Source organism: Dermacentor andersoni, chromosome 6 (genome assembly GCF_023375885.2).
Source record: "Dermacentor andersoni chromosome 6, qqDerAnde1_hic_scaffold, whole genome shotgun sequence".
Classification (NCBI taxonomy): Eukaryota; Metazoa; Arthropoda; class Arachnida; order Ixodida; family Ixodidae; genus Dermacentor; species Dermacentor andersoni.
The window spans coordinates 12,150,032-12,175,866 of NC_092819.1; the positions used below are offsets into that span (position 1 = coordinate 12,150,032).

Below are 25,835 nucleotides of genomic sequence, written 5' to 3' on the forward strand. Positions count from 1 at the left end.
AGCTGCGCTAAACTTAAGCTTGAAAATCGAAGAAACCCCCTGCAAGTCTAAGAATAAAGGGCGGCGACGGACGAGTTATGGATGTCACCGGCGCCCCACGAACGAAGCTAATTTCACTAATGGCACCTTGGACTGGGCAAACCAATCATCTGGTTAGGGGCGGCCGGGTCCTCAGCTGCTGGAGACAGAGCGTCTCAACCGAACACGTTTCAGTATATCATAGCGATGCAGCCATGCGAAAGCGCTAGGAACAGGATCAAATGTGCTCTATACTACAACGCCGTCGTTGTACATTTCTATATTACATAAAAAAACTTATGCTCAATGCACCAACATGAATGTGAGCATCTCGTTGCTTTAAATTTGTGGCACAGGTTACTGTGATGAGCGCTCCCTGTGATAGCAGGTAAAAAGCGCAAATTCGAATCAACGCGGGCTATCCAGATGCTGCCATGTTGTTATGCTGTCGCTGTAGCCGGTGCTAAAGCGGACAGAGTGTGATTATAACTTGGCCAGATCTCACGGCCGATTCGACGAAACGGTCAGCGCACAGTCGACGAAACAGTCATCGAGCTCTCGCTTGGAGCCGATCACGCGGAAGGAATCAGCCGAACACTCTGTCAGTGCTCCTTTTTTGTTGCAACATAACTGCTTGTTGGTCTAGTTGGCGCTTGCTAAAAGACGTGTTTTATGCCGCAATTGAACACTCACAAAAGGAAGACACATAAAGACAACACGGGTGGCACTTCCAACTGATTTATTTTGGGCTGTGTTATTTTGGGCTTTATGTGTCTTCCTTTTGTGAGTGTTCAATTGCGGCAAAAAACATGTCTTTTAGTGCTCCTTTTCAACCAGCTAAGCATGAAGCTGCTTATACGAGCGCTCTCGAGTGCTAGAAAACGACCAGCCAAAGACAACATTAGTTTTTTTAATGCCACTCAAAAATGTTGATGACGTTGATGACAGTAGATGATGCGAATACTCGCGGCTAGAACCTAGCAAACCGAGTAACAGCACTGGACAGCGGGACGGGTCTGAGACAGACGAAGCGTTGATTTTCGCCATTCTCAGTGGCGTCCAGTTGTACAGCGCTGTTACTCATTTTCTTCAGACGAGCCCAAGTTAGCACGTTATTGCTAGAACCCAATGCTCTGGCACATGCTACAAAAATATTGTGTTGACTTTACCAGAGACACAAAGTGCCCGAACAGGCTTTCGACGGCTAAAAGTGGATACAAAACGCTTAAGCAGAGATCGAGACGGAAGCGATGAACAGAGCGCCCTGCCAGCAGAGCCCTTTTCTCACATCTTCCAAACATGGCGACCCGTGTTTCACTCGGGAGCCACGGCAGTTAACGCCCAACTTCATCTGTCAATGAAATTTCCGCACGGCCTTTCTGCTATAGGCGTACACGGCTCGTGACCAAGCCTAAGCGTCCCTGCTAGAAGTTGCCGTCGCAACAAAGGCAATTGGATCATTGTTGTTCTCGGTAGATCACGTGCAAGTGCCGCACCAGGATAACCTTGGGTCCTCTGCAGGGGTAATTATGGACCAACTTCAAAACAATATTGTCCCGTTTTATTGACTGTGAAGTACCAGACACTAAGAAAACTGCCAGTCACGAATTTAATGCTTTATTGGGCGATCTTATGCCTAGAAAAACAAGTAACACTACAAGTACGACCACAGTGGCGAGCGCAGTCGTCGGCCATCGAAACCTGACGTCATGTCCGTCGGCTTGTTATACATGATTTATCGTACATTCCGGCATAATCACTAGCCCTCGCGTATGTTCCACAATTTACATCAGTATTCGTTATGCGTCCACAATCTGATTAGGCAAACTTCTTCCGTTATAGAGTCGGGGAGAACACCCCGGAATGTTCCCATACGTGTAGGCACGTATCGTACCGAGTGATGACATGGTAAACGTGGTTGGCCGGTGAAGAGCGATGACCGGAGAAAGCAAACAAAAAAAAAGCAAAAAGAACAAGACACACGTATTAATGTCCAGCGCAAATCGTCGCTTGTCGCAGTGGCATCATTCCGTGAACTATTTGTATGCGAAAGACAGACGAGCGGTTACCGCTCGTCTGTCTTGTTTCGCTTTTGGTTGAGGGACTGTATGGTGCACGGGTGTACGCATGTGTGAGTTTTTCTATTTTTATATATGGCTGTTTGAATGCAATAAACTTGTAGTCAGGAGTCAGCGCTCGTCTTTCGTCTCACTTCTTTGTCCGTGTTTGAAGTGCCCGCTGTAAGTAATAATAGTGCTTTGGTGATTTCGTTACTCACTAACGCTGCGCTATAATGTGAACTAAAAACAAAGAAGTCATTCGAAAGTTGTTAGCAGAGCTTTAATCCCTTCCACTAAAGTGAAAGTCTATCCTCTCACGACAAGAACTGTGTACTGATTTCACTGAAAGTAAACATTCCACCCCCCCCCCCCCCCTACAATGGAATCACAGATATTTCAAAAGCATAGGATGCATCTTTATATGACGAGTATGTGAATAGACTGGGAGACACGCTGCTATGCTGCGTTGGTGAGTTGTAGCAAGCAGCTCTGCAAAATACGTATTCCGCGCTATCTTTCTTCAGCGACTATTATAGCGCAAACTATAACGTGAATTAGTTTAGTTCGTGCGCAGAACTCGAGGCGTTCTGCATAGCGTGCCTTATTTCAAGCTCATATCTGCTGGCGCAGTAAAAAACTGCCTATCGCTGCAGAAGCATATCTTGCTTTCCTTTCCACTTTTTGATGTATCACCTTATGCATGCCTCACCTCCTCCCTTCCTCTCGTGTAGGAGCGACACACCGTTTTCATTGCGAGAAGTGACGGCAGTGCCTCGCACATTTATCTCCACGTATCAGTTTCACAGCGTGCACAAGAGATCTTGTACGTAGCCACTTTCGACACTTTAGCCTTGCATTTATTCTGACGAACAACCCTCTCGAGGCTGACGTAAGAGCCGTCTTGATAGAAGCACCGCGCCAGCGCTCGTTTGCTTTTTTTTATAGTCTCAAAAGCGTTGTTCAAAAGCGTCGCTGTAGCGGGTGGAAAGCAGCTGTTGATTTCCGGTCGTGCAGTCTTCGCATCTTTCCTCGAGCGCAGTGCCTGACGGCAGCTTGTCGACCCCAGTCCGCGCAAGGACGGTTCTTTCCCGCTGCAAAACGCATTCGCAAGGTGCGACAGTTCTATTGAGAGCATCGTGGCAGGTAAATCGATCAATTTTTTCTCACTCTTTGTGTCGCTCGCGATGCTGTATTATTAGAAAATCGTGAATAAAACTGCGTTCATAAAGGGCTTGCGGTATACTTCGAAATTCTTTGTAAAATTAGCACATTCATGGTCTTTAGAAACACGATGTGACAAGTGGCAAGCAGAGCATGCATACATACGTAGTGCATGGTGCCTTAGCTCCAGCTAGCGCTTTGCCATCTCTAATGCACATATTATGGCTTTGCTACGTGTTTAAGCTTTAAAAATAATTTGTGAAAAAAGAACACCAACCGGTTTAGGTCAATTACCATCCTTCGCTTATAAACGCATTTTTAAGTCATACACATTATTTGTTCATTATAATTTAGGCAGTGTGGTGTTTTCTATTGCTCTATTTGCAAACTGGCGGCATTATGAAAATTCATTTCAAGTGGTTACGCCTTGCAAACCGACCGGCTACAATTCGTAAATTGCAATATGTCCTGTAAGGTAGCTAATTCAAATAATAATTGTGAATTTTTGTTAATTAGTTGAATATGTGCTTCGATTTCTCCTGCAGGTAATGTCAACCTCTCTGAAAAATCCAACTTAAGGACTATAAATATGTTATCTGCAACAACCTATTCTTAAAAATTCCATAGAAGTTAAAGATGATCACCTCGTACGTATATGCAAAAGAGAAATAAAATGAAAAAAAAAGGGGTGGGGGCATGAAATAGTTGAAAAGAAGTTACTTAACTACTGAAGTAGTAAAAAAAAGAATAAGGACAGTGTATCAACCAACTTTTCACCACCCTTTCAGAAAGACGAGGACCCTTTGACCTAACAGTGGGTCTTCTACGCTGAGTATAACCACGGGACTCCTATCCAAATACCTTAAAGTCACGCGACACGGTTACCAAATGTGTCTAAGGGTTCACTATTTGTTTTTCATAAAATACGAGCGCATTTTAATGTGAATAGTTAAAAGTGAATGTGAAATACTTCAAAAGAGAGATGCTACTATTTTCCCTTGTAATACGACATTTATTTCTGTAAAAATAATGACGCTGGAGGCGTCATTACGGCTCGCACCGCGCATACAAGTGCCTGAAGGCTAACACCATGCACGCTGTTCAGTCAGCACTACTCTTCTTTATGCCATTTCACTTCATCGCCCCCCATTGAGCTGCCCCGGGCGCAGACGTTAAGCGCATTCGGCGGTTAACAAAGGCTCCAGTGGCGACCGCAGCAGAGCCGCCACTTGGCGGGCTGCACCCTGGGTGGACCGACTACCCCTCGCCCCAACCCGCTTTCCCTAATGACGCCACTGGACGCACAGCTTGTGTAAGCTGTTTCTTTTCACGTGCTGTCAAAACTGTACAAAAATTGTCGTGGTGTAATCAGTTAGCTTGAACACAAGAACGTAAGTTTGACCCTTTTATGCACGCGTGGATTTCCGACCTGCGCTAGGTGTACTTCCGAAATACATGCTTCTATTGGTAGGTCGAGTAAACCGAATTTAAACACGCCGCAAATAGCAGCGATATGCTTCGTTTACATTAAGGTTCACAGCATCACAAGCGTATACCAGTAGTTACAGGAAAGAATTCGTTGCATTTTCTCGTTCTTTTTCTGCTACGAAACAGTATCAAGGTGAAATAATATACTGAGAGCCATTGCGAATTCTGGCTCTGAAAAAATATGAGCAATGCGTAATATGTAGTGCGGGCCAACACAAGTCATGCCGTCACAAAGTGCAAATAAATATGAACACCTTTAGTCAACAACAGGTACACCTAGTTAGAGTGGAACACACCCCTTACTTGCAGCGCAGTTTTTCTGAGCTCGCTTATATTCCTGGTTTAATAGACGCTCTCATGAAAGAGGCAGTGAAGAGCAGTTTAGATAACGCACCAAATTATTCACTGGCAGTCTCCTCAAATCACAAATAAGTATTCGGAAGCAATTCGAATACTACGATAATTACAAGGGAAAGTAATATCCCGAATAAAGTACACTGTGCAAACAAGGGAAAGAACCACTTTTCAACTATGAGCAGCAAATGCTCAAGGCAGTAATATTTCTTTACAAAGTTATGCGAGTACATGAAGTGATAGAGTTTCTAATTAAATATACATAGCAGAGAAAAATCTTGCGCTGGTGCCTTGGCGTAACCAACGTTATTGATGGGCAGCACAAGTACATACGATTACCAAAACTTCCATTTTGTGCCTTAGAACTACCTCGAATATGTTAATATTAAAGGGAAGCTGAAGAGTCTGTCGAATTCAATAAGACGCTCATATACGGATGCGGGAACCTTATAAACCATGTAGGGAAAATTTGGAGGTTCTTTTTCAATTAGGAGCGACGTAATCGTCGGCTGAAATCGCGCTGTAGCTCCGCCCCCCGTCGAATGCCGCGCGCTGATGCTGACGCTGACGATGCGAGCGGAGACCGGAAACCGCGGTGGGTTGACGTCAACTCTAGTGTTTCGTTCCTTCGCAGCGTCCGCGACCGTGCCTGACCGCGCTTGTTTCTGCGTGCGTGCCATCGTAATCTGCTTCGATCGACCCTGCATTCCTTTGTTGGTGCGTCTGCGTGTATGTAGAGTGGTAGTCAACGTACGTGGTAGTCAACGTGAGTGGTAGTCAACGTGGTAGTCAACAGACGAAGGTCACTACACGTACTGCATGAACCGGGAAGCTTTTGACGCGTTTAAACTGTCTTTGTAGATTGCCGACAGCTTTGGACAGCGCACTAATGCCGACGATCGCATCCCCGCTTACGTTCCACGAGGAGGCATGCAGGAACACAACACTACAGTTGTTTGACCGGAAACGAGCTCACTAGATCGGCGAAAGATCGGCGAGATCACTAGATCGCTTTGCAAAAAACATACTCACCAAAGAGCATTTCCAACACGAGGAGATCCCAAGACTTTGCTTTCGTTCGCGTCGAAAGCACTGCTCGCACCAGCATCGTTTGCTTCTTCGAGAGGCCGGCTCTTTGCAATCGGCTCGTACATGTAGGGAGTAACGCCGAACTCCTCAGAAAAACGCAGTCTCTCTAAATTTTCCATTACCGCCTCAGAAAAACAGCACCAAACTACCTGGCACCGCGCTTCGATGTGTAGCGGCAGCGGTCGGTTACTAGTGTTAACGTCACGAGGCGCCCGGCCAATCACAGGCGGAAACGAGACGCGCGAGCTGGGCGTGTCCGCTGCTGCACTTTTCGTCGAAATAAAATATATTTGCGCTTTCTTTCGCTCAATTTCGATACGATATTCGAATTCGGAGGGTTGAAAACCATTATGTACAGATGTTCACTCATTTTTTCTGGAAAACCTTTCAGCTTCCCGTTAACGTTCCCGAAGCTCATTTTTTGTCTCAAGTACGGCAAGATTGCTTTAAGATCTCTCTCAATTTCCAACTTTCGGTGGTCTTAAGATTAGAAGCAATTACCCACAGTCTATTATACTGATCCAATAGCTAATTTATTCAAATGCACTAGCGTAAGTGTCCTAATTCAATTGTGCAATGAAAGTGATGTCGTGAAACTAATGAAGTGTAAATGTATAACATACATAACTTCTCTAAAGAACCACATGACGACATTACTGGACATGCTTATTCAAAAAGAAAAACAAAAAAGTCTCAGTGTGCTTTCTAAATGAATCCAAGCTAACTTGAGCAATGATGGCCGTAGTACCCACGATTTACGACACACTGGTGGAGCTTTTGGCACCGCTACATTTCCCATCGGTAAACTTCTGTGCAGGCATTGTGTCAGCGCACCTCACAGGTAGTCTTAAATTGTTCATGTTTATGTGCGGGCTCTTCCACATCTTTGAAAGCAACAGCTTTCTTTGGCTCTTCTCCTCCCTTTCTACTTTGTCAGTGCATAGCCATTTATGGCCAACATGGGACATGAGATATCACTAAATATCGCTATAAATAAATAAAATTAAATAAATAAAGATATAAGCACAGAAACACCACCGCAGCACCTTCATAGTTAAACGCCGTGCACAGCCCTTTGGGGAAATGCTGGGATTTCGGTTTTGAATCATACAGTTGCTTAGTCTCACAGAATGCTTCTGTTCACAGGTATACCAAACTACCAAAAGCCGAGGTATCGATTATCTCAGCGATATGCCGGATACCGTGGAAATCGTCAAAGAGGCATCGGAATCAAAAAGTGAACATGTGTACATCAACGGCGCGTTCGCATTCGATCCACTTCATATTGGGAACAATGTTTTCGAAAAACCTGGCCCAGTCCACATTGAATCAAGCCACGCCTCGATGCCAACGAAAAGCGTGTTGACGGTTATTCGCCACAGCCGATGGATGCTGCCGTTGGTGTACACTCACATCTGGTTGTCAGCAGCGTTCTCACTGATGCAACCATATTTTCCACCCTTGGTAAGTATCATTCTAATGAAAACTCCGTCTGTTTCATTGCAATGTGTTATGAAAGTTTATTACATTGGAGGAGCCTAAGGATGTTATACGGGTATGGCTTGCAATTTAATACATGCTTATGGGCAAATTTGGCGCGCTATTTTTAAACATCATCGTTCTGTTGCGCTGTGGCAGGCAAGGTGACATGCGAAGTCAGTGGAAAATAAAGAACACGCGACAAGTGAAGCGAAAGCTGTCAGCTAGGTTTTATTGAAACACAAAGAATTTATACCCATAACCGCCATCAGCAGCTGGAGTTTACATGAGAACGAAAAACAGAAAGAAATGACAGAGGAAAGAGAAAAGACGAATGAAAAAAATTGGCTCGCCATCCCGACCCTGCGAAAGTGGAAGTCCAGCGAAGCTGTGTAAAGCCACCACTACGACTGCTGAGGGGGGCATGCAGTTATTTATTGCTTTAGAGTACTGGTAGTAATGGTAATTTAGAGTAATGAGAGGATTGATAATTTTGACAGCACGCCGCCGCCCATAGCAGTGCTGCAACAAAGTTGAAATGAGTTGCTAGACTGGTTCTTTTACATTACGTACCCTAGGGACGTCACTCTCCACGTCGTAAGCTGCCGTCGCCGCGGCAGCTTGCCCAACAGTAACCTTTACCGGGTGACGTATGCGGGGAACGCGACGTGCTCAGGATTGTTATCGGGAGCGCCTTATCATCAATTGTGTGGTTAGGATGATTGTTTTGTGCTTGTTTGTTATTCGAAGGTAAGTTGTTCTGTATGTTGTATGCGCGATTCCAAAGAATGAATGCACTATTCGCTTCACTTTGCCGACTGCTGGAAGACTATGCCTTACGGGGCTACGAGCCACTGCTCCTGGCCCCACCCTGCCACCGGGATTGGCCCACGTTTTTGATGATGGACGCTGACATGAAAAATGCCAATCACCTAAAGGTTAACAGCTTCACTGTAAAAACTCCGCCTCCATTTCACCTTATGAAAGTGCATGTACAGCGAAGCTGCTGCCGACGTTAAGCAAGCAACACCACCCATAACGACGTTAGCCACGTGCACTTGCACGTGTGCGAAACCTGTCGCCTAGATCCTCATTCTTCTAGGCCCTTCGTCAAGCACAAGTGCTTTAGTGAACTAAAAGAAAGTTTAAAAGTAAATTGCGACTGAAAATGCGTAAATTACGACTTACACACATGCTGCAGACATGATAGCTTCGGATTGTTATACGAACATACGAGACAAACATGAATCTGTTACGCGGGACTTGGAAGACTAAACCCTTTCCCAGCTGCCATTGGAGGTCTGTCTCACTGGTCATGGCCGCTAGGTGGCAATACCGTTAGCACACAATACATCGTCATTTCTGTAGGCCCTCTACCTAGTGCAAGTGCGTTATTGAACTAGCTGAATTTCTCAAAGTAAAATGCGTCAGAAAATTCGTAAACTACTATTTACACACAACCTGTAGACATGATAGCACAGGATTATAATTCCAATATACGAAAAAACATTGTTCTCTTACGCGGAAACCCAAACAGAAAGCCTTCCAGCTGTAACTTGTTTTCGGGTGAGCAGTCCACGAAAAATCACGACCAACTAGAGGCTAACAGCTTCATTGTAAAATCTGGTCCTGACACGCGTCTCACTTAAATCAAATGGAAGTAATACTCTCTTAGCAGTTGTGTTTCAAGATCAGAAATCGACACTGACGGCTCACTCCGAAGGCTTCTGCACCAGCTGCAACGATAGAAAATGCTTTCCTGATCTCCCTGCTCACTTTATTCTCGCTTCTGAGCTGAACTTCCGTACTGTCAGAAAACATGCTGCCGCATTCTTCTTTTTTAGAGCGCAGCTCTTAGGTGCCGGCTCCCGCAATGAACGTCGGCGTTGTCCCTCGTAACCGATCGAACGAGCACCGTGAAAGTTGAAAGCGAACGGGGAGCGCAGCGGGACATGAAAGAACAGAGCGCAAAAAGGAAAGCGGAGGAGCAGGATGCAGTGAAAGCATGAGGCCCAAAGCGGAGGTGGAAAGCATGGCAAAAGAGTGAAGAGGAAAGCAGAGTGCCGCACGAGACTACGAGATGGGTATTTGTAATCTCAGTGTGGTGTGCGACGCGAATTGTGTAGTACTTTCTGGAAGCCACGTAGGCACCAACGATTACACTGGAACCTTCGACGAGTCCTATATAAAAGCTGACGCGCTTGTCCCGCAGATTGGGGAGAGGGGGGAGGGGGGCGTATTTTGTAAGAGCCCAGCCTGTCGATTTCTGCCACTGCTGATTGGATGCAGCTGTACGAGCGAGGAGGAGACGAGCGGCCCCAGCCAATCAGATGCGGCCGAAATGGACAGTCCACTGGGTGAACTCCTACAGAACGCCTCCCCAGATTTTCGACGATCGCCAACTCTGCTCGCCGCTATCGTTGTCCTTTAGTGTTACTTGTTTTTCAAGGCGTCGCTCCGTTTTCAACGTGCCGCACGCGGCGGATTGTTCGCGGCAGCCAATACATCGGGAAATCGACACACGTATAGAGTTGCACTCACATTTCTCATTAGGGAGTAACGTAATCGTCGGTGAACTTTTTTAAAAATAAAGATTAGTTGTCAGTTTGCGATTCATTTGTAATACGTTCCTTGTTTTTCGCTTACTTCTTGTGTCTTCGTGCCTTCCACAGCCTAGCAGAGCGATTACCACAATTCTAACGCGCACCTGTTTTGAATAAAAAGTGCATTCAAATTTGCATATGCTTTACAATCGTAATTATTTCTACTCAAAATAAAACGAATCCAATTATTACTAAAGAAAAAGCTGAATGCGAGATGGCTATGCCAGACTGCAATCGAGCGTTGGTTTTTTATGCCTTTGTTTGCGGTCGCCATTTTCCAGCTTCCTGTACGTGTGACATTTCTAACGCGTTAGGTGGAATTGCAGATGACTTTCTGTAGTCGGTAGACAGTGACAAAGAGGTTTCGTCAGACTCCGACAGCGACTAGTGGCTAAGATTCAGCTGTGTGCATATATGTGGGCTTTTGTATATTCCATAAAGTTGTTTCAGCACGGTACGTGTCGACTCAGGCTACTTTATTATTATTTTTTATTAGGGCGGTACTATAACTGCCCGTTACAATCGGCGACGCACTGGAATCACGCAAATACGGTAAGCTTCACCAACTAGGCCCTGTTCAAGCTCTGCTTACTTTCATCATTTGAAAGACTTTCTCAAGATCACTCTTTTATCCTCTTCTGTGTATGCACGCTGGTTATTTCCATAACAAGTTTGACAGCTCCAGCTTTTCTTAGCTCGTTGCTCAGTTTCGCGCCGTTGGTACGATCAGCATTGAGAGAAGTGAGCAAGAGAAGCGAGAGAGGCTCCCCCCCCCCCCCCCCCCCCCCAGTAGGTGCTTATATTAATAGAAGTGCACACGACTACACCTGCTAATCCACCAATGAGGGAGGAGTGCTCGGTGACGTGGCGCAAGTTTCGGTCACTGTAACACCACGACATCGTGCTGCCCTCCACGTCTCATGGGCAGCGGCATCCATTGATTGTGCTTGTCGTCGTTCTATCGGCGTCGTTATTTTTTCGTCACTCAATCGTAGTCATGCTGTCGTCGTTCAACCGTCATTATGACGATTATGATTATGCCATCGTCATCATGGTGCCGTCGTCACACAGTCGTCGTCATGCATTTGTTGTCATACGGTTGTCATGATGCCGTTAGGCATGTTCCATATCCGCGTCCTTGCAGATTTGTCATCTCATTCTTGTGATGCCGTTGTCACCACGCCGTCATCGTCATATACAGTAGTCGTCGTTATCCGATTCTCGTCCTACAGTTGTCACGCCACTGTCATCTCATAGTCGTTGTTCCATGCAGCTTCTTTGCCATCGAATTGTCATCGTGCCATCGTTGTGACGCCATAGTCGTCACGCCATCGACGTCATACATTTATCCTCACACTATCGTTGTCATAAAATCATTGTAATACCATTGTCCTCATGCCTTCATCATCCCGCTGTCGTCATTGTGCCAACATCATCACTTCAGACTTGTCAGTGTGCCGTTGTCAAACCCTTGCATCTCGCCTTCGCCGTCATAGTGCCTTCGACTGCGTCAGTGTATACTTAAAAGCCGACGAGCGCTCGAGCTATGGAGAGGATCTTAGTCGTTTAAACGAGAACGCTACAGAACATGCTTTGCACTGAAATGTTGAGGAAATGTGGAAGTGTTGTTGTTGCAAGGTGTTATTTCCCATAGAGCACACGTGCAGTGGCGTAGCCAGAAATTTTGTTTAGGGGGGAGGGGGGGGGGGAAGGGGGGCTCACTTGCAGCTCGACCTCCTCCTTATAGAATTTGTCTAGGGATCAAATATATGAATAATAACTGCATTTCCATTGCCAAAGATGCCGGAAACGAATTCTTGTACGCTACGCACTGTCAAGACAAGTAAAATATGTATTTTTCACAAAAGAATATATTAGCATGTTCCAAAAATTGGGCCAGAACTCACTGATATCAATCGTTCCATGTTTTCTGCTATATTATAACTCAATAGGTTATTATAATACGAACTTTAGGACTATATCAGTTCGAAACCAGGAAAGCATTGCACGGCACTGATGTCAAAAACGTAAAGGCCATGAAGCGAACAAGTTGAGGACAAATATTTGAATGAAACTTCGTCATTCAGGAACATTGTTTACATTTTTGTATATATGCAACGACCAGTGATAAATCTCAATGACGCTGTCCTTCGTTCCAATGTACTGCGTAGGAGCAGGTCATCGGTCGTGTATCGTGAGTAATTGCACCGCAAATATAATCACAACAGAGAGCACATATCAAATGCAGTTCAGCAAAATATACATTAGAAATGCGAAGATACAGCTTGATGAAGGGCAAAAAAGTGTCATTATAAACAAAGTTCACTGCATTTATACACAAAACCTCGCAACAAGATATTTAAATATACATATAAGTCTCAAATAAATCTGCAAATCTAAGCAAAAGTGACTGTATGCAATGCGCCGAACAAGTTGCGCAATATCACAGATCACAGAATCCTAAGGCCCACCCCCCACCTCCCTCCACTTCCCAGTATGCATCGCGGGCGACGGAACGCGGTGCGCTTTCTCGCCGCTTTTCTCCCTTGCACACACAAGACTGGGCCGCCATCGTCGGCTCATCAATCCCCTTCATCCCCCCCCCCCCCCCATGTTTTAACTCGCACATACAGCATGCAGCGCGCGGGGACGTTATCGCTCTTGGAATTTATACGAGACATGACGACGGCTGGAATGCACCCGGAGTGCTGATATAATTGCTATCGCAATAATATAATAAGAATATCCGACAACTGAAGAACCCCGTAGCCCATTATTTTCCGCAGAAGAAGAAGTAACAAACTCGAACTTTCGCCATGCGACAACGCACTGCGCCGCAACAGTGTCCTTTTCTTTCTTTTTTGGGGCGGACAAAAGCATCTTGGCCAACAAAAGCATCTTGGCCACAATCCAATGCCTACTTTAAGCACCTAATGTCGCTACGGAAGGAATATCGAAGAAAACGTCAGACGTACGCTTTGTCCACAGAGAATCATACGCATATTGCTCGGTGTCCTACTCCGGTGAGACAAAAGACTTCCCAGAGAGGTTGCGATAACATCGAAGTGAAGGTGATGCCCTCAAGCGAAAACGTTGCACTCCGTCGAATTCCAACAGCGATGGCGGCGAGCGATCATTGTTTGTTTTTCTTGTTTGCTAGCCAAAAAGCGTCCAAAACTCTGCCAGGCCAAAATACAGTCGGCTAAAAAAAATGGCTGTGGCTTAGCTAAGGTTAAGCCCAGGATGCGAAGCATACTAGCATTTATTTTAGTTGTTGAACCACTGTTTAGCCTGGTGAACTGCTGTTGCTTGGCTATATTCGGTTCGGCTAGACGAAGAAACAACTCATGCAGGCGAGCGCACGAGCTGAGACCCGGCTATGTAGCTACGCGGCCGCACGCGAGCGCACGAGTTGAGCCTCCGCTTTTGCAGCTGTTATGACGTCATATGGTAGCTACGCGGCCGCGCGCGGCGCAGCAAGGAAGAGCGTGGTTGTGCGGCTAGTATGCTTCGCATAAAAACGAACGCGCACCGAAGTACGCCTCGCAGTGATCGGGGCAACACGAGAAAGGACATGAGCACTGGCTGGCTCCGGCAGCCCGCAGTTAGCGAAAAGAAAAGAAAAGAAAAGAAAAGAGGCTTAATGTGTCTCCGCGAATAAAAGTCGAAGTAGAAAAAAATAAGAAGGTAGTTACCTTCGCCGGCTCTTGACATGGATGCCTTGGTGTAGATGAAAAAAAATGTTGATATTCTTTTCTGTGATCATCATCATCAGCATCATCATCAGCCTATTTTATGTCCACTGCAGTAAGCAGGCCTCTCTCTGCGATCTCCAAGTACCCCTGTCCTGCGCCAGCCGATTCCAACTATCACCCGCAAATTTCCTAATTTTGTCGCACCACCTAGTCTTCTGACGTCCTCTACTGCGCTTCCCTTCTCTTGGTACCCATTCTGTACTCTAATGGTCCAACAATTATCTACTCTACGCATTACATGACCTGCCCAGCGCCATCTTTTTCTCTTTATGTCAATTAGAATGTCGTCTATACCCGTTTGCTCTCTGATCCAAACCGCTCTCTTTCTGTCTCTTAAAGTTATGCCTAGCATTCTTCGTTTCATCGCTCTTTGCGCAGTCCTTAACTTGTTCTCAAGCTTCTTTGTTAGTCTCCAAGTCTGCCCCACATGTCATCACCGGTAAAATTCACTGATTGTAGTCCTTCCTTTTCAACGATAACGGTAAGCTTTCCGTGAGGAGCTCAGGATGTCTGCCTTATGCGTTCCAACCCATTTTTATTGAGGTTTTCCATAACTGAGGTTTTTAGCGCACGAAAGGGGACCAAAGACAGTGGCAAGACGCGGACACAGCACTATTACACAGGCGTCTTGCCACACAAGACACTGCAAGACAAACTGCAAGACACAGGCGTCTAGCCACTGTCTTTCGTCCCTTTTCGTGCGCTAAAAGCCTCAGTTATGGAATACCAACACGCCCTAACCTACGCTCTTTCAAGTCCCATTTTTATTCTTCTGTGAATTTCCTTCTCATGATCAGGGTTCCCTGTGTAAGTTGATCTAGGTAAACGTACTCATTCACCGACTCTAGACGCTGGCTGGCGATCCTGAATTCTTGTTCTCTTGTCCGGTAATTCATCATTATCTTTGTCTTCTGCATCTTAATCTTCAGGACCACACTTACGCTCTCTCAGTTAAGGTCCTCAATCATTTGTTGTAACTCGCCGGCAGTGTTGCTGAACAGAACAGTGTCATCGGCAAACCGAAGGTTGCTTCCCAGTTGAATAGCTTCCAAACACGCAGTGAATAACATTGGAGAGATAGGGCCTCCTTGTCTGACTCCTTTCTTTATAGGTATCTTCCTACTTTTCATGTGTAGAATTAAGGTGGCTGTGGAATCTCTGCAGACATTTTCTAAGGTATTTACGTAAGCGGTCTGTACTCCTTCATTGCGCAATGCCTCTATGACTGCTGGTATCTCTACTGAATCAAATGCTTTTGCGTAATCTATGAAAGCCCTATAGAGAGGCTTATTGTACTCTGCGGATTTCTCGGTAACCGGATTAATGACATGGATGTGATCGATTGTAGAGAATTCCTTCCTGAAGCCAGCCAGTTCCCTTGGTTGACTAAAATGCAGTGTTGCCCTTATCCTATCGGAGATTATTTTGGTGAATATTTTATATAATACTAGGATTAAGCTAAAAGATAGGCAAATAATTTTTCAGTTCTTTGATGTCTCTCTTTTTGTGGATTAGTACAATGTTTGCATTCTTCCAGTTTTCTGGGACCCTTGCAGTCGATAGACACTCCGTATAGAGAGCCGCCAGTTTTCCTAGCATTATGTCTCCTCCTTATTCGATTAAATGGACTGTTATTCCAACTTCTCCTGCCGCTTTTCCCGGTTTCACGTCTTGCAAGGCCCTTCTGACCTCATCTATAGTTATAGGACGAGTTTCTATGTCCTGTTCATTATCATTCCGAATGAAGTTCTCCTGAGTCCTCTGGGTACTGTACAGGTCAGTATATAATTCTGCCGCTGCATTTATTATACATTCATTATTAGGGATAATATTACCCTACTTATCTTTCAGTGCATACATCTTGGTTTGTCCTATGCCAAGTTTCTTTCTCATTGATTTCAGGCTGCGTCAATGTTTTACGACTTCCTCACTCTTTCTCACGTTATAGTTTCGTATATCGCTTATTTTCGCCTTGTTGATCAGTTTTGAAAGTTCCGCGAATTCTACATTATCTCTTGAGTTGGACACTTTCACTCTTCGTCGTTTCTTTATTAGGTCATTTGTTAGTTTGGAGAGCTTGCTTAGTGGTTGCCTTGGGGCTTTGCCTCCCAGCTCAATTGGTGCCTCTGAAGCCAGCCTACTTAAGGGTTTCATTTATTAGCTCTATCATCATCATCTCTTTGTTTGCAAGTACCACCTTGAATTTTTCTCCTTTTACCCTTATTCCCTCTACGTTGACCTGTTTTCCCTTGTCCAATTCTGCTCTTTCTCTCTTCAAATTTAGGTGAATCCTAGCCTTCACTAACCTATAATCACTGCACATTACCCTGCCTATCACTTCACCATTCTGCACTATGCTGGGAGCGGCAGAAAGTATGAAATCGATTTCATTTCTTGTTTCACCATTAGGGCTTTTCCATATCCGCTTTCTGTTGCTATGCTTCCTGAAAAAGTGTTGATTATTCGATGCTCATTACTTTCTGCGAATTCTACCAGCATCTCACCTCTAGCATTTCTAGAATTGACACCGTAGTTACCAATTGCCTGTTCCCCCGCCTGCTTTTTCCCCACTTTTACATTGAAGTCCCCCGTTACTACTGTATACCGCGTTTGTACTTTTCTCATCGCTAATTCAACATCTTCATAAAACTGATCTACTTCCTCATCGTCGTGACTGGACGTTGGAGCGTAGGTTTGTACTATCTTTAATCTATACCTTTTATTGAGTTTGACTACGACTACTGCTACCCTCTAGTTGATGCTGTAGAATTCGTCAATGTTGCCCGCTATGTCTTTATGGATTGGGAATCCTACCCCGTATTGCTTCTTATCCGGGAGACCTCTATAGCAGAGCACATGGCAGTTATTCAGCAATGTGTAAGCCTCACCAGGTCTTCTAATCTCACTAAGGCCGATAATCTCAACCAATTGCCGTTGTCTGATAGTTCTTCGAAGACACCTGCTAAGCTTGCCTCATTAGACAGGATTAGGGTGTTACACGTTGCAAAGGTCAGTTTTCATTGGCGGCCTGTCCGTACCCAGATATGCTTAGCACCCTCTGCTGCGTTGCAAGTCTGACCGCCGCCTTGGTCAGGTGTTCCGCAGCCACTGGGGACTGAAGCCCATTTCATTGAGGAGACCATTTCATTCAAGCAGATCATTTCAGGAGATCATTTCAGCATTCGAAGAGATCATTTCAAGCAACCCACAAAGTTCCGGGATGGAAAATTCAAAGCACAAGTTTGCAAATGTCAATGCACCTTTCGAATCAAAAGTTTATGAGAACTTTATACCCATAAAGTTCCGGCATTGAAATCCATGCGCTCCGTAGATTCCGTGGCCTCCGCGTGATGCGGTGAGGAGCCCTCTCGCCATCAAAACGCCCTTGACACTTTGCGCTCGCATCGGCTTTTCGCGTTATGTGACTCCAGGAGCACGGGCGTTGCCATGAACTCCAGCCCGACTTCGCAATGTTCGCGCCGAAAAGTATTGTCGAGGGCGAAAAAGAGATTCTAGACGAATAAATCCAGAATAATTTCGTGCGCCGTGGCTTGTTTTGGTCGGCAGTGCATGACCGCACAAAAAAATTGGGGGGAGGGGCTGAAGCCTCTTAAGTACCCCTCCTCTCCTGGCTATGCCCCTGCACACATGCAAAGTGAAGGGGCTAAGACACACAGACATCTTTAGAAGATCTAGACGTCGAGGTCAAAAACCTATACTAAAAATTAAAAAAATAACATCAAGCCCCTGTTTGCACACGTTGCCGCAGCAGCGGCAATAGGACCCTGTGAATTGGTCCCTGGAAAGTAATAGAGGAAGAGAGCCTCAAACAATTTGTGACTCCAACCCGTGTCTTGCATTGGCCGGCCATCTTCTTGGCGCGTTTCCCACGACTCACTGAGCTTCGTGGGCAGTGAGGCACCCTTTACCTGTTGTGATCTGCTTCACGCAGAAGCGATTCGCTTTCCTGACTTCTGCTTCGCTTGACATGTATATATCTCCTCCTGCCCCCCCCCCCCCCCCTCATTTTTTTCTACATGCACACAGGCTGCAGCGGCTGGTCTGGAAGCTTGGAAGTACGGGTTTTTCTTTTCTGCAGTCAAGGTCGCAATGTTACTGGGATCTGTAGTAAGCGAACGAATTGTAAGTTTAAATTCTTTGAACTTTTTCAGTTTGTACCCTTTGAACCGTGATGACTCACATTATTTCTAGCTATGCAAATGAAGCTTCTAGTGCAGCGTTATTTTTCTTCAAGATGGCCTTTGGATCACCACGGAAGTGTTATTTGTCAGGACAGATTGGTTTCTTACTGTTCACCATTCTTCTTGGGTGAGTGTCTATCCAATCAACATATGTAGTTAGCTGCATTAGTGAAAACTAAAACCGCTTCATCAATAATTTGTAAAACAGAATGCATATGGTTCTATTATCTTTATGCAAACGATAATTGACATTACAGTACTAACGGTAGAATTCAGCATGAAATTGTTAGGTCTGTACGAAACTTCAACAGTACACACGATCATAGTTGCACAACGACTTATTCAATTCATGTAGCTCATCTTTTCAACTGACGTGTTCCTCATTTTAAATGCGAAATATTTCCTTGCCTGGTCGGTGTCAAGGTTACAGCAAGGTCACTTGCTAAGACGCGCGGATTTGGTCTTTGAAAAACGTTGGCCGACCCTGGCGGTAGTGCAGCTCGAAAAGCCGCTAGACAAGGCGAAAACAAACATTCGATAGAGTGTGAAATAAGGCAGCCTAATTTGTCGTTATCGGACACGGTTCAAACGCCGAATACAGGGCGAATAATGGCGGCCCGCGGCGGCAGGTGATGAACTCGAGCGTAGACGTGAGCCTCAGCACCAACATGCCGTCATTGTCATGCTGGCGCCGTCATTCTGTCGTCGTCCTACCATTGCATTCATCACATTGCGATCATTCTTTCGTTGTGATGTTATCGTCATCTCTCCGCTCTTCTTACTCTGTTGTCACTGCGTCATTATAACCATCACGCCGTCGTCATCGTCTATACGATCGTCATCACCGTCACGCCATCTTCGAGCCGTCATCGTGATAGCGTCGTATTTCATTGTTGTCATGCCATTTTCGATATCGCGTCGTCATCACAATCTCGCCGTCATGCCATTGTGGTCGTTCCATCACCGACATTTTGTTGTAGTGATTGCACTGTCGCCAACCCATTGTCGTCATGCCTTTGTCGTCACACCTTTGTCGTCATACTGTCTTCATATTTTAATCCCTTTGTCGTCATGCCATCGACGCACTGTTGTCATCCAACAGTCGTTGTCACAATAGAGTCATCATGTCGTCGTCGTGCATGATATAATCGTAATAAATTTAGCGTCGTCATCCTACGAGCATCACTCCGTCACCGTCACACCATCGTCGACACTCCAGCGTCCACATCTCATAGTTGACATGCAGTCGCCGTTATGCCATCGTATTCATACGATGGTCGACACGCCGCCATCGTTATACTATCGTCTTCACTCCAGCGTCGTCATCCCATAGTCGCCATCTATTCTTTGCCCCGCCGCCATCGTCTTCAAGCCAGCGTCATCATCCCGTGGTCCTCATGCAGTTGTCGTCACACCATCATCGTCATACCATTGTCGACCCTCTTTGAAAATATTTGCGTCGTCCATACTTTTCAGAAATGCTTCACATGATAGATAATTAAGAATAATTTCTGCCTCAAAATTTTCCTTTCAATTTGTTGTTCCACAATACCACTTGAAGCCACAACGATCCGGGTCTTTCTGCTTGACACAGACATAGGATCCGCTAAACTGCTATCCATGACCCATATATAATATTCTTTCGTGTTAGCTTTGAACGATGTGAAAGTGGAGGGCTTAAAAAGAGTTCTGCTCTTTACAGCCTCTCACATTTTCAGCTGTATCGCGCGAGCACACTGTGATTTGGGTGTGTGTCGCCTTGGAGGGAACAGAGTAGCAGGCGACGCTTGCTTTAGAGAATGATTCGTGCGCCCATGCGTACTTCTGTCAGTCTCGCTGATTATCGCCATTGTAAGACTATAAAAGGGCGTGTGTTTGGCATCGCGCGACATAGCTAAAAATGCGCGAGGCTGTACGTTTGAACCCGCATTTTCATATTGTACATATTGAATGATAAGCCATTTTACTTATGCATAGATGTTTGCGTACATCACCTCTATTATAATTGCGAAGCAGCATGGCCGCGCCACGTGGTATGCACGTAAAGGAATGCATGCCGTGTTCTCGACATATCACTCATAAAATGTGAAATTTTCTGTTGCTCTGACAACAATTAGCCCAAGGGTTTTCCGGTCTGGTAACAATAGTGCCAGAAAGAGTATAGAATCACAACTGTTGTCGTCAGGCCCAGCTTTACTGGTGTAACCAATCATCGAGAATTAAAAGCGACGTCTTCGAAAGTAATTAGTATAGCAGTGCTATAACGTAAAACAATTCCAAATGTTTCTATTTTATATCTGCAATCAGCCCTCAGCGATTCGTCAAAATTTTTTCGAGCCACCAGCAGTTAACAGGGATAAAGAATTATGCATCGCACAATGACATTCTCGAGCCCTACCGACGCGTACACGGCACTGCTCAGCAAACAATTTTTCGGGGACGATCCATTTTAGCCGCATTTTTATACTTCCGTTCCATGCCACCGTTATTTTTGACCATCCACCGTGAGCTAAGTAAGAGGTGGAGGAAAATCCCAGACGCTGGCCCCACAGTCCTCATACGGTTATCTTCGTTCAATGCGCTAGCTCGGCCACACCAAAACCCTCTCCACATCTTGCGTGCACCTCGCGCCTAGTCAAACAATTAGAGAAGAACGTGTCAAGGTAGGCAATGCCGTTCGCTGTAAAAGCAAGCAAACAAAAGTGACTTTCTCTGAACATCTTGACCGTTTGATTGGGCTATTTGAACAACGCTGCGGGTCACCGCCCGATGCTGCGTTGGCGGTTACGTAAATTTGACATAAGGAGATTGGAAGAGAAACAGATTGGAAACGTTTTACGTTACAGGGCCCCAGAATGATGCATCTATACATACAGAAATGCAGTTTATTAGAAATCGTGACTTGTTTCGAATTATTTACCAAGTGTAAAAGTACTTGAAAGTGCATCACTGCGAGAAAATGCATTTTAGACTTATGAGCAAGAATACTTAATTAGTAAATATAACGTGAAAATAAACGTAACTTCGCCACCTTTAGTTTTTTATCTTTCCTGATATTGGTGAAGCGCAGGGCAATTTTGCGAGTTCTTTATGGCTAGAATTATTTGTTAACCAAGCGAAATAAACCTGCCTACTCTTTACTCACTGCATTTGTCCTCTTAAGCTATAATTAAATTGCGCTTTTCTGGCAGGTTGATGTACTGGTCACCCGGCGGCAACGTTTTTCTTGGACAGTGTATAGCACTTGCCATCGTGGGCGGCTTCTTTTCGACGGTGTTTCTCGTTTCGGCATACGCAGTAGTGACGTCGGAGTTTCCCATGCACGTGGGCCTTATTATAGTAAGTCTCATGCTTTCCTTTAAAAGAATTTCGTTTCTATGCATTGACTAAGTATTTTTTAGCAGCGAACTATTCCGTGTTTCAAGTCGTTCTGGAAAAGCGAGGCGTTTCACCCAAAATGAACGAGAAGTGACGGGCAGTCACATTCTTTTCTCCCCGAACTCGCTCACCACGCTTGCACCAGAAGGGCGGCAGAATTGAATAAGCAAATAATCATGATTTAGGCAGTGCCCACTTACAGATTTTTCTTTTACGAATCACTCGAACGGATAATGGAAGGAAATCTGCCAAGAAATAATATGTAATTGAGAAAGCGTATTCAGCGTGTATAACGAAGTAATCACCTGTCTTTTATTCGCGACCAAGGTGCGAATCTGAAGATGCCAACGTTTTTTTCTTAATATTGAAAACTCACTCATGCACCCCAGGCTGCAACGTACGTGCACGGCGTATTTGCTTATTAATGCGAAAGCGCCAAATAGCGCATTGAGCTAAAAAGATGGCGTCTGTACCAGCGGAACCGCGCTAAGACGGTTTCACTTGCGCGATAACTGCAGCGAGAGTACGCTCCCAAGAAATTTCCCATCATGGGCCTTATCAGTCTACTGCGCCGGGACACAAAGCCCGTTTTTAAGTTGTTTTACTGGTGGAAAGTCTACTTTGAAGTTTTCAGATAAAAGACATGCGCGTTATGCCTCAATACAAGTGCATAAAAACTTCCGGTTAACTAAGGGCAACATTCACTTGTAAAATTGTTGTTATGTACCGAGGAAAAGTGCTGAAAATCTGCAGGCTTAAATTTTAACACACTCTTGCGCAGTCACAATCGCAGCCAATGCCTTTCTTGTTCGCTAAATTGAGCGGGCTACGTCAATGAGCAAAACCGGAAACCGTCCAGAGCCTATGCTTGTAAACAGTGAAAGGGTCGGCACGAGCCAAAGCCACCTAGAAAAATGCATGAGCGCACCTCGGCGGAGCAGAGCAGGCGAAAGGGAACAGCACCTGCTTCTGCAGCAACCCGCCTGGTGCTGCGTGTGAGAAGAGGGCTTCATGCCACCTTCGCTTTCACTCTCGGAAGCCTGCGTTATTCACGCGTTCCTCATCCACGCAAGCTCTCGCTGCGTTTTACCTGCGGTTCGGTAAGGCCAAATCAAAACGCCCCAAGCGTCTCAACGCGCTCACTTCCCCGCGAGGTGTCCACAACTCGAAGGACCGCTCAGCGGCGCTCAATCGGACATTAATGCTTTTGCATTCAGAACTCATAAGAAGTACCAACGTGTCCTCGAAATTTTTATTTATTTCATTTTGCTTTTTATATACCCACAGAGCCTATCGGCATTACACAGGGGAAGGGGAGGAGGAAAGGGAGGTGAGTTACATACATATGATAAAAGAGCTGATGAACTTCATGCGCTATAGGAGTTTACATACATAACCATTCGTAGCGCACACATTAAATGCATCCATAGAACGCAGACAGAACGCACACTAAACAGGCAGGCAATACGAACAGAAAAGCAAACAATATTTGCACGTTCAGCATTTTTGCGGGTGTTCACATAACTTAAAGTTGCATGTTTACGCCTTGAGATGTAAAATGAGACTGGTGTGTTATCTCGAGATAACAAGAAAAGAAGTTAAAAAAGAAAAACCAGGGGAAAATAGCACAACTGGTAAGGAGCTGCAAGAATTTCACGCGCTTCGTATAATGTCACAGGAATCATTGATGGCCTTTAAAGAAGCAAAAAAAAAAAAGGATTCTTGAGAAGTCGCCTTCACCACCGTGTGAGGGTATAGCTTATTCCAGTATACTGTACTTCTCGCGGGAAAACGTTGTCAGCAAGGGGTGGCTGTCCTACATATATGAACTATAGTATTTTATAAAGGTGATCAAGTCACTCAGAAGTATAATAAGGAGGAAAAATAGTGAGTGGTAGATACTACAAAAGATTTTAAACATAATTTAGCCCTTCAATTTTACAGTAGATCCCAGTGCAATCTTTCTTTTAAATGGGACGTGCTCACTTTATTTTTCATTAATTGTTTTAGCTAGGGTATACCGGCCGACCACGTTCTCAATTTTTTCGAGTTTATATTCATCGAGGGCCAAGCGGAGGCCCCCACAGTAAACGTACCTGAATAGGGACCATTACCTAAGGAGACCTTTCTAAATACATGAGAATGGAGAAATCATCTTGCATGGCAATCACTGCACTGAATTTCATGAGGTCTATTGCGTATTCAAAATATGGTAAACTATTCCAATGGCAAGAAGAAGAGTTGACTAATGGTCATCAATTATGTCTTGTTTTGCAGATATCTAGAACAATCTTAAAAATCGAAGTCTCAAGTTTACAACTCGTTAACTAAGCAACAAAAACGTTTTCCCAATTCTTTAAACGGCGTACCCTGGATCAATGTGAACTAATTATTAACAGTGATTAGGGCTTCTAACGGACGGTCTACAGATCCAGCTTGTAGAATGCTGATATCTCTTTTGTGCAGAGTTACAAAGTACCAAATTTTTGTTTTGAAGTTGGTTAATTTTCAGCACTTTAAAAACTGAATAATGCTGTACATAGAACATTACGCACCGTTCAATACACAACATGTAGTTTAGCTTTCTCTTTGAAATGAAAACTATCTTATTCAAATCATCTCAACAATTGTTCAACGAGAGCATTTATACGTTTCACTTGTACATGCATATGGAAATGGCAGCTGACACCAAGCTAAAGGTTGTTACGAAGGCAGGCAGCCGCTGCTCTTTGTTCCTGACGTTCTGAAGCCAACTTCATAGCTGTGTGATAGTGTGGTGAGAAAAAATACAATGTCGATCAACCAACAGGGCGTTAAATCTCATCAAAAGCAAAGTACAATAATGCCATCCCCTTAAGTTAAGATTAGTGCTCTTCCACAAATGAAACTGCATGATGCCCACTCATTCAAAATGGTGTGCAAAAATCTAAAAAAGGAAGTTTCATCAAAAATTTCAACTTGTAGAAATTCATATTAAGCGAAAAGTTTCACGGAATAATGTGTTAATGAAGATCCTAACCGTCCAGAAATCGGCATGCGCCTTGATACATGGAAAATGAAGGATGTGTTTCGTGCAATGTATGAAACGATCTACACTACAGTGTGTGTATCAATGGTACCCGACGGTTGCCACTATTTATCTTCCAATACAATCTATTTTGGAGATAATCATAGAAAGTAGATGTCAGTAAACGTACGACAATAAAATAGTTGCAACATTAAAGAATAGAGAAGCTTACATAGGGGTCTTGTTGAAGTAGTTCTGTTTTGGGCATTTAAAGCTGCCACGGAGTAGTACGTGAGTCCTGGGGTGAAAACAATGTGTCCCGCCATGTGCTGCGGCCATCAGTGGCGCTGGCTAAGACTCGCAGTGCCAAATCCAGCACAGACGCAGAAACACACAATGAAGTGGACGGGAGGATAGCCATTGCAGTAGCACGATAGCTAGAGCATAGCAAGTGTAATGCGTAAAGTGTGGGTTCCGCTGTCACTGGTGGAACTGCAAATCATCTTTTCGACCAGTTTCAGTTTCCTCCTGTAGGCAGGTGCAACTTCAGAAGGCAGCCGCAGTTGCCCCTCCAAGGCGGATGCACACGAGCCTCGATCAATGGGCGCGCACTCTAGAGTGACGTGATGAGCCGGACGGCCGGTGACCCCGCCGACGCAGGACATGGCAGCCCGTGCTTTGAACTGGCCCCAGTCGCAGCAGCGGGACTATTTCTTTACTCGCGGAGGCAATCGGCTGCCGCGCTTTGGTCCTCTGGCCGTGGCCTCTACTGTCTTCTCAAGTTGCACCTGTCTATAGTTTCTTTCCTCTACACTTTTCTTGGCTTTATTGTCTGTTGGCTTCATATGGTTGGGAGTGACAAGAAATGAAGGCCCTCGGTTTCCCCCTTTTCTTGTTAAAGCTAAGAAAGTTAAAGCTAACACCAGGAAGAACATTCACAAAACTCTTCGTTTGTTACTCGTTAGTGTTGGTGGGCCCCCTTCACTAATCAACTGTTAAGCATAAGGAATGACTGGTATTTGCTCTGACGAACAATTCTAGCACCAGGAAATTTTTGAATAAAGTCCTGATCTTTACTCAGAAAGTTCTTTTTCTTCAGTCCACAATGGAGTTCCTATGGGGCGTGGGAAACATGGTTGGGACCGGCCTCGGCGGAGTACTCATTGACGTAAGTGAAATATAAGACCGACTGTGCAAATACTATATAGATAATATATACATAAATAAAAGACTCTTGTATT

At 44.9% G+C, this 25,835-nt stretch overlaps 1 protein-coding gene across 3 annotated transcripts in view; it reads left to right on the forward strand.

Moving 5' to 3' along the window:
• The first annotated feature begins 7,326 nt into the window (after nt 1–7,326).
• LOC126521225 (MFS-type transporter SLC18B1-like) overlaps nt 7,327–25,835 on the forward strand; it is a 50,032-nt gene continuing 31,523 nt past the window's right edge. For 2 of the 3 annotated variants that reach the window (XM_055065831.2, XM_050169854.3), the window contains exons 1-5: nt 7,327–7,634; nt 18,055–18,150; nt 18,263–18,336; nt 21,401–21,548; nt 25,694–25,762. In XM_055065831.2, the coding sequence (XP_054921806.1) occupies nt 7,362–7,634; nt 18,055–18,150; nt 18,263–18,336; nt 21,401–21,548; nt 25,694–25,762 (660 nt within the window). In that variant the 5' untranslated portion in view covers nt 7,327–7,361. The remainder of the gene's footprint in view (nt 7,635–18,054; nt 18,151–18,262; nt 18,337–21,400; nt 21,549–25,693; nt 25,763–25,835) is intronic. The other variant, XM_055065832.2, reaches the window with a different exon arrangement.